The 16,389-nt window shown below is 39.2% G+C and overlaps 1 protein-coding gene and 2 non-coding genes across 3 annotated transcripts; all 3 read right to left on the reverse strand.

Annotated features, from left to right (window-relative positions):
* Positions 1 to 1,272: 1,272 nt before the first annotated feature.
* Positions 1,273 to 12,075, reverse strand: clptm1l (CLPTM1 like). Its single transcript, XM_086280496.1, has 18 exons — positions 11,812 to 12,075; positions 10,629 to 10,849; positions 10,440 to 10,534; positions 10,037 to 10,226; positions 9,688 to 9,878; positions 9,201 to 9,279; positions 8,844 to 8,961; positions 8,501 to 8,595; positions 8,224 to 8,308; positions 7,547 to 7,650; positions 7,347 to 7,412; positions 5,732 to 5,782; positions 5,564 to 5,646; positions 5,431 to 5,465; positions 5,284 to 5,339; positions 5,058 to 5,102; positions 4,053 to 4,168; positions 1,273 to 3,966 (listed from the first exon to the last, which is right to left on the reverse strand). Exons 2-18 carry the CDS (start codon positions 10,791 to 10,793, stop codon positions 3,888 to 3,890), a joined length of 1,653 nt encoding a protein of 550 aa, XP_086136622.1. The 5' UTR covers positions 10,794 to 10,849; positions 11,812 to 12,075; the 3' UTR covers positions 1,273 to 3,887.
* Positions 12,076 to 14,507: 2,432 nt separating this feature from the next.
* trnah-gug (transfer RNA histidin (anticodon GUG)) lies at positions 14,508 to 14,579 on the reverse strand. The gene has a single exon. It is a non-coding gene; the product is annotated as a tRNA-His (tRNA).
* An 828-nt stretch (positions 14,580 to 15,407) lies between these two features.
* On the reverse strand, positions 15,408 to 15,479 carry trnah-gug (transfer RNA histidin (anticodon GUG)). The gene has a single exon. It is a non-coding gene; the product is annotated as a tRNA-His (tRNA).
* Positions 15,480 to 16,389: the final 910 nt, after the last annotated feature.

Here is a 16,389-nt window from a genome sequence, read left to right on the forward strand (position 1 = left end):
GTCTAACCGAGAGAGTGTGTTTTATAAGATTTGGCAACCAGTCATTAGCCTGATGGATAAACTTAAGTGAAATATACTCTGTCTTAACATTTATGTATGCTGTATTACCACCTTGTTGACTTACCGTCCACCTTCTATTGTGTTCTTTTGAAGGTGATTGTTGTATACTGCTCAATTATAAAATCAATAAAAATATATTGGAAAAAAAGACCATCTTGGTGTATGTGTAAATTGCGGAGGAATGCAGGAGTACTGTATTTATAGAAACACTTAACTACACTCAGAGACCTTACAGCAGCAGTGTACCACATTACAGAGAGCTGTACTGCCTTTTCCTCTCCTGCAAGGTTTGTGCACTCTTTTTGATTGTGGTGGTTGTGTGATTGAGCTTTAGGCCATGAATCGATGGCTGGACATCCATCAATTACAGCAAGTTGTCCTGGTCCTGAAGCAACAAAGCAGCTCCAGAACATCATACTACCACCACCATGTTTTACTACTGGTATGCCATTTTTCAGAAAAGCTGTGTTAGTTTTATGACAGGTGTAGTGGTTCTGAAAGCTTCCAAAAAACCTCATCAGTCTACAGAATATTTTCCCTAAGGTCTTAGAATCATCAAGTTGTTTTCTTTTTTGCCAAATGTGACTGATACTCTGTTCTTTTTGGTCAACAGTGGTTTTTACCTTGGAACTTCCTCATGGATGCCATTTTTGCCAAGTCTCTTTTGTTACTGTTAAATTATGAACTCTGACCTTAATTGTGCAAGTGAGGCTGGCAGTTCATTAGTCCTCCTTCCTCTCTTGATGTGATCTTTAAGTCATTTTGGTAGGGCGACCACTCCTGGGAGGGTTCACCACTGTTTCAAGATTTCTCCATTTGTGGATAAAGGCTCTCAGTGTGGTACACTGGAGTCCCAAAGCTTTAGAAATGGCTTAGTAAGACTGATAGATGCCCAACTTTTGTTCTCTGCTGCTCTTGAGTTTCTTTAGATCGTGACATGATTTGATGTATACTTCACTGTCAGACAGATTCTGTTAGAGTAATTTCTTGATCCAACAGATCTTGTAGTAATTAGGCCTCGATTATCTAACCAAAGTCATTGCACGATTTAGTGTGAGTGAGTGAGTGAGTGAGTGAGTGAGTGAGAGAGATTACTTTTTTACATCACGCCAGATAGGTTTTGCTAGATTTTTCCCTTAACAAATGAAATTATCTCTGCATTACTCAGGTTATCTCTGAGCAACATTTCCACTGAACAGTTTACCCCAGCAATAGTAACATACCAACTACACGTAACATTTTGTCAGTTATTTTTTAATTTCATCTCAATCAAAAAACACAAACATTACAATAAGTAAAACAATTTAAAGGCAAATCTCTGCCAACTCTATTTTTAAGAAACATAAATCCTGTGCAGAACCTTTATATACAGACCTAATATATCATGATATCTGAATGTTAAGTACATTATTTCAATTAAAGTCTTAAAAAAAAAAAAAAAAATCAAATTTTGATTGCATAAACTCAGTGTAATAATACTTTGTTTAAAGATTTCCGTCATCATCTCTCTCACAATGTCAGTGTTTATTCAAAAGATCCGATGTACCATCCATTGTGAACGTACAATGGTAACATTATTCATTCTCACATTTGGCACTAGCAGATTTTCTTGGCCCAGTTATGTAAAAAAAAAAAAAAAAAAAAAAAAAAAAAAAAAAAAAAAGAAGATGGATGGATGGAAAAGACAGTAGGACTGTCAGTGGTACAATGTCATGAAGCAGTCAGTACCATTTACAGAGACACAAAACATACAGAACTCAACTTCACAGATTGTGGAACTTTCAAGCTTAAGTGTCTGGAATGTCTTGGGCAATTAATCTTCTCTCCATGGCAACAGATCACAACTTTCTCCTCTGCCTCTAGTGAAATTCTCCTGCCATCTACTGGCAAATAAACGGAATTGTGTAACAATCTGCGCTTCTTCAGCAGAACTGAAAAGTGATGCATTCAAATGCATCACTTTTCCAATTTGGATTTCTAAACGTTTACGTTTTAAATCCCATTTTCTTTGATTTTGCCCTCAAATGTTACAGTTTATTCTCATTTTAAAAGCATACTTATGTCGATTTGAAATTTTACATTGTGTGAAATAAGCTATTTAAGCTGCTCCCTCTTTAAGGCTGCCCTCTCTGTCATGCATACCGTTGTATTTTATTATTTTGGCAACTTTGTTTGCTTTGCGGAAGCAAAAGTAAGCTACTGGAAGCAAACTTAATCACCGTCAATTTATGTATACAGGTCTGCATATCTTCTTGATAAGCTGATATCATCATATTAATAAGGAAGTAGAAAAAAAGTCCCGTAAACCGTTTTGTTATGCTTTTGGTGTTTCATTTCTCCCATTCGGAGATTACGTTCAAATGTGTGTATCTAATTATCTCTTACTATGAACATTTACATCATAACAGTGTGTGTAATAGAAAACGAGCATAACAGGTCCTCTTTACAGCTCAGTCACACTAGAGTAAAAGTAGGACAGCGACTTTCTTGTAACTAGGAGAAAAAAAAAAAAAAAAGACAACAAAAATGTGAATACTTTACATCAACTACATCACTATTCATGGAGGAATTCCCATTTTACACTTGCCGGACTCTGAATGCTAGGGTTTAATGTGAATTTGTAACCTCTCTCTTCATAAGCAGATTGCATGTAATTGCCAACTGGATCCTATTCAGTTGCAAACTGATAGCAGACTGTCTTATTGGCCTTACTGCCATTTCGTCGCCGTCTTGCACTAAAGTCACTTTGACTTACAAGTTTACAGAACACCGGCAGAATGGTTTGGTCATGCCGTGGCCTCCAACTACTGTTTTCCCTAGTGTGACTGTAGCATTAAACATGACCGTTCTTTGTCACAGAACTAACAAATGCCAACTGTATGCACATGATCATTTTGGATATAATTTTGTACAGTTTTTTTTAAAGAGCCAGATTGCCAAGTTATTGAGAAATGCTTAAAAATAATGAACATATTTTCTGATAATTTACATATTCAACAGAGCTAACAATATATCATTTTTAGTTTCTGTATGGCTTACCTTTGCTTATTGCAGCTTTCATATTTTTATTCCAATTACCATCAACACCAGCTACGAATTTAGAAATAGTGGCCACTTAAGCACAAAAGCTGCAATTATGACTACAGCCTGATTTTTCTGAGACTGTCTGGAACAATATTATTGAGCTGCCTGAAACATCAGTCAGAATGCTTCACCTTTGCCACACTCCCTCCTTTTTTGTCACAGCACAGTCTTTCTATCCCTGCCATCACACAGCTATCATGATTTTACTTGAAGGCTGTCTTATCTGGTAGGTATACAACAAGCCACTGGATTATGTCTTCTTACTGAATAAAGCTCTCAGATGAGCAAAGCAGCTCTTTCTCTGCAGCTCGTAGATATACTACATCTGCCAGCTGTCGGAGCAGGCTGAATCCAACTTGTTCAAAACACGAGCGTAGCATTGTTAAGAATTATAAAGATTCCTTTGTGCATTTAAAACTCTGGAAAAATAAAAACACACTGTCACTGTGTCCCATCACACACACTGTAACTAACCCCCGCCCCACCAAAAAAAACCCCCAAAACAAAACAAGAAGGCCTCGTCAGACTGTCAGACGAAGCAGAAGATGATATTGCCCTTTTAACAATTTTTAACAGGGTGGAAAAAGTCCGAACCATAAGCACATTTATGTGCCTGGAACATATACAACAAAAAATGTCCCCCTGACCATTAAACTCATTCCGGTTGATAAAGATGAGTGGACACCAGTGGAAACAAGACAATACCCACAGATTCCAGATCATAAAAGCAAATTCCTCCGAGTCTAGTGACTCTTCCCTTTGGGTTTTTCATCGTACGACACTCCATATTCGTTTACTCTTGTTTTGTCCACAGGGTAGAGCCTGGTGAAAGAAACGGAGAGTTTTAACTCTCAAAAAATGTGCACGTTTTTAACAAATGTGCTACGTGTAATGTAGTGTGCATGTACCATCTCTGGTAAAGGTAGATGAGAAACACCACATCATCTCTGAAACAGGCCAGTCTGTGAGACGTTGGCATGGTGATGATGAAGGCAAACACATCATCGATGAAGGTATTGAATGCCTGTTAACATGAAAGAAGTCCATGAACATTCTCAAAAGATAGATAAAAAATAAAGTAGTCATTGTTTGTAGGGGTGATCAGTTATTCTGACAAATTACATCGGCTCTTGAACATTAAAAAAAATAATAGATACACTTTCTTTCAAATTTAGAAGTGAGAGTGCTTTAGTAATTAAATCACTGACCAACATTATTATATGGAAAGTTAAAAGCTGTAAAAACAGTATGAAAGATGTAGGCCTCAGTCACACCGGCTTAGAGACCAGTCAGTCACTCCCCGGCAATCTCTGGTTGCTAGGGAAATATGTGCATTCTTGGACTGGTTGACAAGTGAAAGAGGGTGCTGCACCAAAAAAGAAAAAGAAAAAAAATCTCCTTGTGATTGCCGGTATAATACTACGATCATCCAGTTTGAATTGAGAAAGCCGACTCGTCTGTAAACACTGCTTGATTGCAATCTACTCAGTGAGCACGATAGTAAAAAACATGATGCAAACTGGAAATGCAGAATATTCTCCTTCAAAATAAAAGTGCTGCAAACAACAGCATTCCAAAAGTTCACTTATTTCTTTTAGGCAAATTGCCTCGGTTTCTATTTACGTCACAGTTTCGCTACCCTTCGGAGAGAAGTTGGCAAGTGCGTGCAGACAAGTGGACGTCTTCCGTGCAAACTACAGGCGACCGTGCCATCCGCCTTGAGATCAAAACCATTAAAACGGGATTTTTGCAGCACCCTCTTTGTGGCCGATTTTATCTAGTGACTGCCAGCAACCACTCGCAGAACACGCATTTTTCCTTAGGTTACCAATCAGTCTCTCAGCCTGTGTTACTGAGGCCTTACCATCCATTTGCTAAACCACTCAGAAAACAACAGGAAATTTATTTTTTACCTTATACGTGAAGGCTTTCCAGGGCAAGTGGGCAACAGACTTCAGCTGTTAAATAAAGAACAGAGCTGAATAATCAGACATGACTACTGTGCTGTTTTGTTATGGTAAATAAACTGCAGTTTGCACACTGTGGCATTTTATTGTTAGGTTGTAATGTGTGCATTTATTACACAGATTGCGTGGGTTACTGATTTTTGTGAATCAGTAACTTCAAAGTAAAACTAACCTTATAGTTGACAAATAGCTGAGGAAGCATGAAGAGGAACCCGAATGCATAAACACCTATAAAGTGAAGAAAAACACACGAGAATTTATTATGACTGTTATGGACAGAAGTATTTTGTGTGTGTGCTAAGAGTATAGAGCACCTTACCGTTCACCAAGCTGTTAATCAGCCACGAGTACCAACTACAACAGAAAGATACACAATCAAAATGAGTGATGACCTGTCAGACTGAGTCAATCAGTATCCCGTTATTGTTACTTACACATACGCAGACTCCTACCTCTTATATCGTAAAAATATTAGTGCATACACTGCCCCTCCGATACACAGTGGGTAAAGGAGGTATGAGAGATACTTCATGGCCTACAGAAAAATAAAGAAAGAGGCAATCAGCGTAAGTGCTCATATCTCAAAGAAACAACTGATAATTAATTGTCTTGTGCCCTACCAGGGTATCATATTCTTCTGTTCTCCTCTCAGATTCATCTAACTTTCCAAACTGTAACAGAACAAAAACACTCATTAGCACACTCGACACGTGTTTTCACTCACATTTTAAAAATCTCGACAGTTGCGGTCAGTGCTGCAGAAATTAAGGAAAAATGCAGACAAGGACAATTATAAACTCAAGCGCCTCGATGTAGCGTTTTACATTTATAAGAAAGGATTGTCGTGTTTTCTATTAAGCATGTATTATCCTGCCTACAATGCTGCATGAACATTTATCTTTTTTATTTATTAACATGGCTAAAGTTCCATTATCTGCTCTGTGCTTTGTCAAAGGACAGTAATTTAATTGAATACAAATATTATTACAGCAGAAAGCACCATAAGAGAATAAAACCAGCAGATAAAAAAGCAGCAGTTAGAGAAAAATGGTACTTTGAGTCAACATGTCAGATAATTTAAGAGTGAGTCGGATGTTCTAGCACAGGCTGTGTAAGACTGGTCTCTACTCCTTAACCCAGAGCCTTCCTGGCATAGGAAATAACTGGATGCGTATATGTTGTACTTTTATTTAAATATCTATTTAAACATATGGAATTACAGTGTATAAGGCAAAAAACAGAATGTACAGGTATGACCACCTTTATTCTTTAACATAGCCTGAACTCTTAGGCAAGATTTCTCATAATTTCTTTAAGTAGTTTTCAGATCCAGGCTTCTGGAAAGACATTTAAAGCTCTTAACTGACACTCAATGTTGTGCCCATCTCCTGACATCCTCAGCAAATAACCAGAAATTTGCGATTTGGATTCATCACACCTCAAGACCTTTTCTCCCAAGTTCCCTTAAAACTGGCTTCTTGACAGCAACTGTAGGTACATAATTTTTAGGTCTGCTCCACCTTCTTTTGCCTTTCATTTGGTCAGTTTCCTCAAGTTCTTTAAAGACACTGCACACCATGCTGAGATATGCCAAGCTTCTGGCTTATAGCACTTTGGGAATCACCTTGTTGGTGCAAAAATACAAATTTAGTTGAGATTATGTTAAACTGTGCTTGTGGTGTTTTGTATATTCGGCTAAAGACATGACAACAAATGACATGTTTTTGCAACATGCTGCTAGTAAGAAAGCACCTAAAGATTAAAATTTAAATTGCTTCTTTGCCAAGTTGTCTGTTATGCGTCCACAAAACTGGTTCATCCTCTGAGGTGTCTTTTGCATGCTTGAATGATCGTTGAGCTCAGTGTTAAAAACAAATTAAGATTCATCTGAAAATGTTTTTTCCCCCCTTCTGAAATGTTCAGGTTCAGGTTTGGGCTGGACTGAAAATTAGTGGAAAAGTAGCCAAAGTCCAAACTTTCAAAGAGCTCCAAAAAGCCTGGAGAACTGTTCCTCAAGCCTTAAAAATAAAAAATAAAATCCAAGTGCAGCTAAAGAGTTGCTAAAGACTTTTATACAACACTGTGTACTGCACAGCATTTTAAAGCAGGCATGCTCAATTTCGTGTGTATAATTGTGTAGCCACCTCCCAAAGGCCCAGTCTATACCAACAAAGACATAGATACGTGGCTGATAACAGAAAAAAAGATTACAGATAAAGACACATGCACACATACCAGGAATGTGGGTTTGCCTCCTTTCCAGAAAACTTGAATCTTAAAGGCTTTCTTCACTTTCCAAACCTTAAAAAAAAAAGAAAAGAAACATTATTACATATTACAGATCACGTAATCACCTTTTAATCAAATCTGAAGTGGGAATAAATGGTCATTTTGTGTGTGTTTAAATTCATTTTTAATTGCGCGCGTGTGTTTACTTCAATCATAGAGCCGATCCCTGCAGGTATGAGGACAAGCAGACTGGTCTGCTCGTCAAGCAAATAGAGGAAAATCACTATGGTACTGAAACAGCGCCACAGCACTGAAATAGAAGCAAACAACAGAAAATGTGAGATAGTAAATGGCTCTCCCAAACTGACACTGATGACCGATCATTTGGTTCAGCTCGAGTCTCTTGATAACACTTTATCCCACATGTTTTAAAAGCCTTTTGTGTAATCTTACAACACTGGGAAACATTTGTAGGGTTATATAGTTACACTGTGTTTTTTGTTGTTTTTTCTCAGCTGCCACTTCTCTAAAAACCCATAAATCAGAGGTCCCACAGTGCCGGTTCTGTGGATCTGTCACTGCAAAGCCAAAATGATTCAAAAACTATTAAGGTACAAGCGCTCTCTCTTATAATCCTTGTGGGTGAAATATTGCTGGCCAACCAGCAGATTCAGAATATGAAAAAAATATTGTAGATTCACCTGTTCTGCACATTTGTCAAAGCCTTATTACAGGGTGACATTCACACTCTACTAGGAGCAGTTTATTTAGCCACTAACCACAAATGTATTCATGGTGATTCTTTATGCCCATATAAACTGTATAAACTGGATTTTGAAGGGGTTTGGTGAGAAGGTGAAACAGTGCCGTGAAGCTAACAAACCTGCTTTGCTGGACATTCCCACCATACTTTTCTTCTGCTTCCAGAAGCTGATGTCATTTTTGAAGGCCAGGAAGTCAAAGAGGAGCTGAAAGAGCATTCAGAGTTAAGACTGGCATCTTTATTTGACCTTAAAATGACCCAGTTAGGTGACTTATTACCCCAAGCTTTACTTATATGTGATATTTTGTAATGATAAAAACGTTTCCTACTGTGAACTAAAATGAACAGCTCACTTAAGGATTCAAAGTACACTCTAAAAGTCTGCAGCCACACTCACGTGGAAAGCAGCTACAAAGAAAGTCAGGGCCAGGAAATACAGGTTGGTATCCACGAAGATCCCTTTAATCTCATCAGCATCCTTCTCTGTGAACCCTGCAAAAACAGATACAGAAAACCGCACTGCATTTAGGTGTGTAGACATGATGAGGAAACCTGGCTGAAGCTCGATCTGAAGGATGCAGATAGACTAAATGCACCGCACTGTGCAATCATACATCACTTATAGTAGGAGGCGAACTTCAAACTTTGCGTTCGCACAGGATGCTCGATCAGGTAATGTCTAGAAAAGTTCAGGGCTGCAGTGAACGTGTGAAGTAAAGCAAGCAGGAAGATTAGCATACCGAACTGCTGCAGAGAGTAAACGGCGTCTTGCATGTGGATCCAGAATCGAAGTCTGCCCAGAGAGATTGAGTCGTAGGAGATGATCAGAGGAAGTTCTGTAGTGGTACTGTTGATCTCCTACACACAAAAACATGGGAAAAAAAATATGTTCAACGTTTCCTATAACGTGCTTCTCAGCCATGCATTCACTAACACATCATTATTGTGGCCTCATAAACTCATTGTCCTCTAACCAGGTTCCGTGAGCAAATACAATGAATAGAAAAAAAGCATTGCATTTGAAAATCTGCCACTGGGACTACCTGACAGGGAGTTGCAGTCTGTTGCATAATATTTATTTAAAATCGAAAACTTACCACGAGGTCCTTGACCCGGTTGCTGAGCTCATCAACAAACAGCAGAGGTAGATACACCACCTTCTTCCCATTCTGAAACCTGGAACACATACAGATAAAACATTTTATGAAACTCTTTGATCGTCACGACAAGCCTGTAATCCATTAAAAGTACAGCTAGTACAGCTCAAAGCATCCTTTCTTTTTCTCGCCTCCACTATTGAAATGCTCTTTATGTCGGCATCGGTCATGGCCCACTTCACCGGTTGCGGCTGAATCAGAAAACAACTGCCTGGATTAGAATAGGCACTTTTTAACCCTTTACATGCCACACCCCTTTTGGCTATTTCTAGGTCTTGGCTAATAAATTAAAGTGGCTGGGCCTTAGGTTAGAGCTCCCAAACTGTGGACCTCTTTTAAACCTCTTTAAAAACAACAACAACAACAACAACTTGGATATCTATTTCCTCTCATAGTGCCGTTTGCGTTTGTGTAGCCGCCATCTTACACTCTGAGGTATCTGTGGACATCATTTGGGAGGTATTCTCTGTCAAAGAGGAAGTGGTCGCCGACAATGTTGACAGTGAGGCGGGAGCGCCAGTGTGAAACTGGATGGTCTGACACAGAGGTGGCTCCAGCTCTGGCTCCGCCCCCTGCCGCTGCATCATGCAGCTTCTTCTGCTGGCCTTCTTTCTGACCCTGCGCGAGTGCAAAGGCAGGATAGGAGTTTAGTGATCTGATTAAAGCTTGATAAAACAGCACAATTCTTCTGCATATCTGATCTTTTTAAAGAAAAACTACATAGCTGTTAACTTTCTGTGTGTTGACTTTCAGCAGTAGCAGAGACAGTATGGTACCTTTGTTTTATCTTCCCCAGATATCAGAGAGATTTCAGGCGGTTTAGGGACCATGTACGTGGTGAGCTGAGCAACCAAGTGAACTTGTCGTGGATCGTGCCACGGATCGTGGGCAGCTTGATGGACAAATATTAGTGCGTATAGAGTTCCATTATTACGGGTTTTCTTAGGTAGGGAGACATTGATTGTCCTGTGGGAAACATGGAAAAGAAAGAAACGAAATTTAAAACAGAACTTAAAAAAGAAATCCGTTTTTCAGAATGCTTCAATCAAATCTCCGTGTAACACCGTGTCATACCACAAGGGGCTGTGCATTCAATTCAGTGTCTGTTTTTATCTCACAGGTTTTACTTCCGTTAAGATAATAAATGTGACTCTCTTAACCCCTCCCCAAACAACCAACCTTTCAAACTTGCTGTTGACATCAAAGTTCTCCTCTTTGTGGATCAGAGTATGGCCTCCTTCTGCGTTCGACCGCAGTGTGGTGTAGATGCTCAGCTAAAGAACAAAGACGAACATGTCAGGCATCCGCATCAAAGAGAGAAACCAGACTCATGCATGACCGGCGCAACCATCCTTGCTCACAACTGACCTGCAGTTTGGGGTTCCCAGCCAGGAAGGGTGTGATGCAGTTGGCACCTTTGGGGTTGTTGCAGGGTTTGGTGTACACGATCCCGTACATCACCCAGCAGGTGTGGAGCACATAGACCACAAACACCCCCACGATCAGGGTGGTGAACGATGTTTTCAGAAACATGATGCTCGCGTCGTTTCCTCGTCTCCCTCGGCTAACTGAGCGGCAGGGCCATATGTCTGCAAATGAGGCATTGCATTCGATTTAAGTATGAAGCTCAAAACTCAACTAATTTTAAACGCCAATTAGGGATCAGACAATTGTCTCAATCACCTGACTTGTCACTTGTCTCAGATTAGTCTTAGAAAGAAAAAATAAATTAAGATAAAGAGTTTATTTGCCAATCGTTTTAATGAATATGGGATACAGCTGGTCAGGAACAGTTGCCAAAACTTGCTCTTCCAGTTTTATCCCGGTTGTACCACACAAACAAGTAGGGTTGCCAACCGTCCCTTGAAAAACAGAATCGTTCCGTATTTAGAAACAAAAGTATTGAGCTGAAAAGGGACGCACTTTGTCAAAAGGTTAAAAAAATAATTTCACACACCAAAAAAAAAGAGCTAAAAAAAAATTCCTCACACTGGGAAGGGTGAAGACAATCGGGTCGCCCAGCCCCGGCCGTGAGGTGTCCCTTATTTATTTTTCAGGGAGTTGGCAACCCTACAAACAAGTCATTAGCAGGATGAAAGGAGGCCCTCATATTTAGAGAGATTAAATGGCAGGTGATGTAGTGAACTGATCTGATACTGTCTGGAAAAATATATAGTACTACACATCTAAATAACAGAATCATTGTTAGCACACTGGAGACTCAGGTCTCCCACAGATTGTTTGGTTTACTTCTGCGTCAAGTTGCAGTAAACACCCGCACACCTGTTTTTTTTTACTGATGGTAAAAGCATCAAACTGTCTGCTGCTCAGGCTGCAGGCACTCTGAAGCTCTTTAACCAACTCAAACTATGGTACACCTGCTGTCAGTTTTTCCCATATGGTCGGATCTGCATTTGCTTTTTCTGTGTGGGGATGATGTGCTACCTTGAACCCACAGCTTTAGTGACGCTAATCCTGAACGAATTCTGTTTCACTTGGCTTTTAAGTCACATAAAATAAGTAAACCCCCCATATTAACGTTACACATTACCGGTGTTTAAACTGGCAGGCTGTCGGTGACAGGACGCTCTCAGCTGGCTCACTGACTGCCCATCCGTCCATCCACTTTACAAACCCTGTCAGGCGACTCAAAGCGACCGCATCGCTTCTTCAGAACCGCGTAGTGCTTTCGCCTGAAGACATCTGCTGGACTCTGGGCTCGGTTCTGCTTTTAAGAAGAAAAGAAAGAGCTATATCCAGAAATGACTAACTGAAAGCGTGAGGTGGCTCTACATTTCCGCCATTCGCTTCCTTGTTAGTTTCTCCAGCGAGATTTGGGGAAGTGATGCCGCGAGATTTGACGTCACTGGCGCACTTGGAGCGGGAATAAATATCAATATCTCGTTTGAAATTATTTATCTACTTATTTAAAGGGGAAAAAAATCAAGAAATCATCATTTTATTTGATGTAATTCCATAATTTGTATTCAGTGAATCTTGATCTTTCATGGAAAGTTGTCATTTTATTACAGATATTTATTTATTGTGCTTTTCTAGTTACAAAACCCTAACCACAGTTCACTACTCCATGGTCAAATAGGAAACTGCAGGTGTCTGAGAAATATTTTGAAGGAAGAAAAATATTTTTGGCTCCATGCACTGATATGTTTTACTCATGAGAGTTAAAATTCTTAAAGTCTTTATTAAATGCCTGAGAGAGTAACCTTGAACATCCGGGTATCTGATGAATCTCCGACCCCACTTTCTTGTACTCACTTGGAGCCCAAAAAGAGGAATTTCTGACTAGTACCTTTATTTTTTGACTTCTGTTATCACTGTTTTTGTTTAAATGTTAGAACAATGTGTTTTTGTTTTAAGTTTTGGTGGCCCCAAAGCTATAGAAAGAGCTAAGAGCAAAGTCCATGAACAGCAGCTTATTGCCAAGTTAATATGCAGTGTTACTGTTCTTTGAGGTCATTGCATGGTGCACCTTATGTAGTTTTGTCTTCAGTTATGAGTTATTTATGGCTAAAAAATCCTTGCACTCAGCAATTTTGGTTCCACAACAGGGAGTCCAATGGTAAAGAACTGCATTCTTAAAAGCAAGCTGAAAGACACGTACTCACTTGGAGCCCTGGCTCACTGACTGCCCATCCGTCCATCCACTTTACAAACCCTGTCAGGCGACTTTCTGGGACTCTCCACCATTTGACCTCAGAACTGAAGAAGCTTCTCGGATGAGAAGTGAAACGTCTTCAAGTAACTTAAAGAAGTCCAGACGCTTTTCTTTGCTATATATATATAATTGTAGGTTGTGTATCCTTGAGGTGTTAATGGGGTTATTGAAAATGTGTATATGTGCGTATGTGTGTATATACGTATGTATGGATAGATAGAAACATATATGTGTATATATTAAAAAAAAATTTTACACATAACATATAATGTAATTGCAAGGAGGTATTTCTGTAGTCTATTGATACTAGATAGTGGAAAAGGGGTGGGATTAAATAAGCTTATGCTTCTTCCTGCTCCTTTTTGAACATGGACGTTATTTGGAGTTGTGGTTGCTCGTTTTCCTTTTGTTTGCTTTGTTCATTTGTCTCTTTTAATTCTATTTTTTTTTATACTTTTTCAACATGTTCAAAATAAAGATTCAATTAATCAATCAAAGCTCCTTTGACTACGATGACCTGGATGACTGAGAACCTTCACAGACATACTCGTACAGATGTTACATTTGTAGATCCTTGCACAATATACCTTGTGCATTAATCCAACATCTTAATTTTTTTTCATGAGTTATACCCACCCACTTTCATTTATGAAAGTTAATTTGAAAATGAAAAGTTTTCCTTTAAGATGCAGAAGTTTCACATCCCATGAATAAACCAGCTACTCTCGGAAATGTGTATAAAGCTTTTTCCTGAAGGCAGATATTACAAATGTTAGCCATTATTCTCAAAATCTAAAAGTGCACTTCAAATTCAAGATTATTATAATGACTTCCAAACATCAAATCTACTAGGGTAAACAAAAAAAAAAAAAAGACATTCACAAGTTTGGATGTCTTTGTTTTACATTGCAGAATTTACCACCTAGTCGGAATTCCTTATTGATGAACATCCATCTCATTTCTTTTTTTCATAACCAAGATGCAAAGAAATGTGGCATTGACAAAATACTCCTGCTGATGATGTTAAGGATGTTAGAGAACAGTGGTGTGAAATTATCATTTACTGAACAACATTTCTATGATACAGTGGCACAAGTAACTGGTGATAATTTAAGTTTTTCACTCAGTTCTTGACTATGTTGAATCATTCTCTGCAAACTATTACTGTAGAATGTGTTTTAAAAGCATCTGCTTCGAGGGCCACAGTTACACTAACTGATGTGCATTTTAACACAAGTAGTGTTCATGTAGAGTACATAGTCCACTGAAATTAGTTAAATATTTATCCCTAGCTGTGTACTTTTTTGTGAAATTGGCTCAAGGGTATCACTGTCTCAGTGTCGACCTTTTATTCTTTTAAGTTGTCTAGTAATGTGTTTTAAAGGTCTCTTAACACCAAGTTGGTGTATTTTTTCCCCCAAATCTTCTAGTATTAATATTTCACACGTATTATTGATGTACTAACGTTAACGCCCATTAAAGTTTTAACACAACTAAAAAACTTTCGCACAGACAATAAAGCAGGAGTAATAGCGGACGCAACTAAAACAGACATTGGAGACTTTAGGAATTGCCGTGACCCGGATTCGAACCGGGGTTGCTGCGGCCACAACGCAGAGTACTAACCACTATACGATCACGGCTTGCCACTGTCCGAGGTACTTTCGGGAACCTTATCATCCACTCACAATGCAATCAATACATGGGTTTCAACACATAAACTAATAAGAATCTTTCAATCTTTCATTAATGCTCACGGATGTTAACGTGCATCAATAATTAAAGTTACAAGAAAAAAATGATGCCGTTGTGTCTGCATCAGTCTGCTCGTCCTTTCCAATGAACGTAACATTTCCATAATAATAAAATCAACTGAACCAAAACTTGCTTTCATAAAACCTCTTTCTCTCGTTTAGCTCCTTATATAGCGCTAAACACTATCAACTATTTGAGTGTCCATATAGTGTTTCTACATCTACAAGAATAAGCGAGAAAATGTAAGTTAAAGTCTAAATCTCGCACTATTTTTTTTTAATCTAGAGAAAAGGCCAATCTAGATTTTTTTGATACTGCGCAAGCCTTTATATAGTCTATATAGGCACTGCAGAGAGGTCATTCCTGTTTTACTTCTTTGAAGTCCTTTCCACTGCCTGGGGCGCATGCGTAGTTGGTGCATTTCGGTATAAAATCTCTTACATCAGATTCTAGTGAGATTCTTGCCCTCACTGCCTGCCTGCTGATGAAATTTACATCTCTCGAACCCAAGCAGAACCGAGCGGGTATAAAAAAAGCATTCACAATTAAGAAATGCTACTGTCAGCAAAGATCGCCCTTTTGCACTGCTCACGGGTGCATTTCGAACATTTGGATGACATTTTTTATTGTGCTCTGCAGTAGTAGAAAGTATACAAACATCCCCTGCTTTCAGCAGTGCGCACTCTTTATCTTTTCTTGGGAAATGAGAGAAAAACTGCCGTGACCCGGATTCGAACCGGGGTTGCTGCGGCCACAACGCAGAGTACTAACCACTATACGATCACGGCTTATTTGGCTGTCACGGAGAAAAAACACGGCATGACATATTTGTCCTCCAAATAAGACTTTAAAAAACACAAATTAATTCTGCACCTGTATTACTTTTTGTGTGCAGTCTTTGACCTGATGCTTCATGTCCACCCTGTCAGAGGACGTGTCCAGTGGGGAAATGGCTTCAAATTGACACAATCTTCAGCATCTCTCAGTTGCTGGCATTGTTTTGTGTGAGCCTCTTGCTGTTAAGAGAAGATATGAATTTCCTTTTCCATAGAGAGTCTGCAGTGACTGGGCTGTACTCATTCTCCCGCTTCCATTGTTACCATTCTACAAAAAAAGATCGGGTTTATCAAAGTTGCTTGAATTGCATATGAAATTACTTCTTGTCCTCCTCCTCATCCACTGCATCTTACCAGCACTCTTCCTCCTGTGCCACTCGGATTGGTTTCATCCGTTTGGAAATTGAACTTCAACTCAGCTGTGTTGCCTTTGCACTCTGAGCAGGCTTCTTTTGGTTTCAAGACCTCAAAAGAACAACTGTGGGCAATTTCGCATCTTTGTGTAAAAGCAATAGAATTTATTTTACAGCTTGTGTTGGTGAAACTGACATCTATGCATGCGGAGCGTGGTAATATTTCTGACAATGAAGGGACTGATTTAAACAACAGAGCTAGGACACAAAGAATTTATTTAGCTTTAGTCAAATATCCCTGCCACTACTTTGCCTCATCTCGGCAAACAATGTAGGGACACGCACCATACATTTTTCCTCACAGTTGTTGCCCACCTGGATCCCAAGCATCCCTGACCCAACTGGCCCAATTAAAACAGATATAAAACTGAGCTAGGGCCTGTTTATTGTAAGACTGTCTTCTCATTATCATGCAGAACTAACTGATTAACTCCCTAAACGCTAGGAAA

Source organism: Aulonocara sp. 'chitande type north' Nkhata Bay, linkage group LG22, assembly GCF_057382095.1.
Source record: "Aulonocara sp. 'chitande type north' Nkhata Bay isolate Kocher_YH1m ecotype deep benthic linkage group LG22, A_spYH_male_GT1.1, whole genome shotgun sequence".
In the NCBI taxonomy this organism is placed as follows: Eukaryota; Metazoa; Chordata; class Actinopteri; order Cichliformes; family Cichlidae; genus Aulonocara; species Aulonocara sp. 'chitande type north' Nkhata Bay.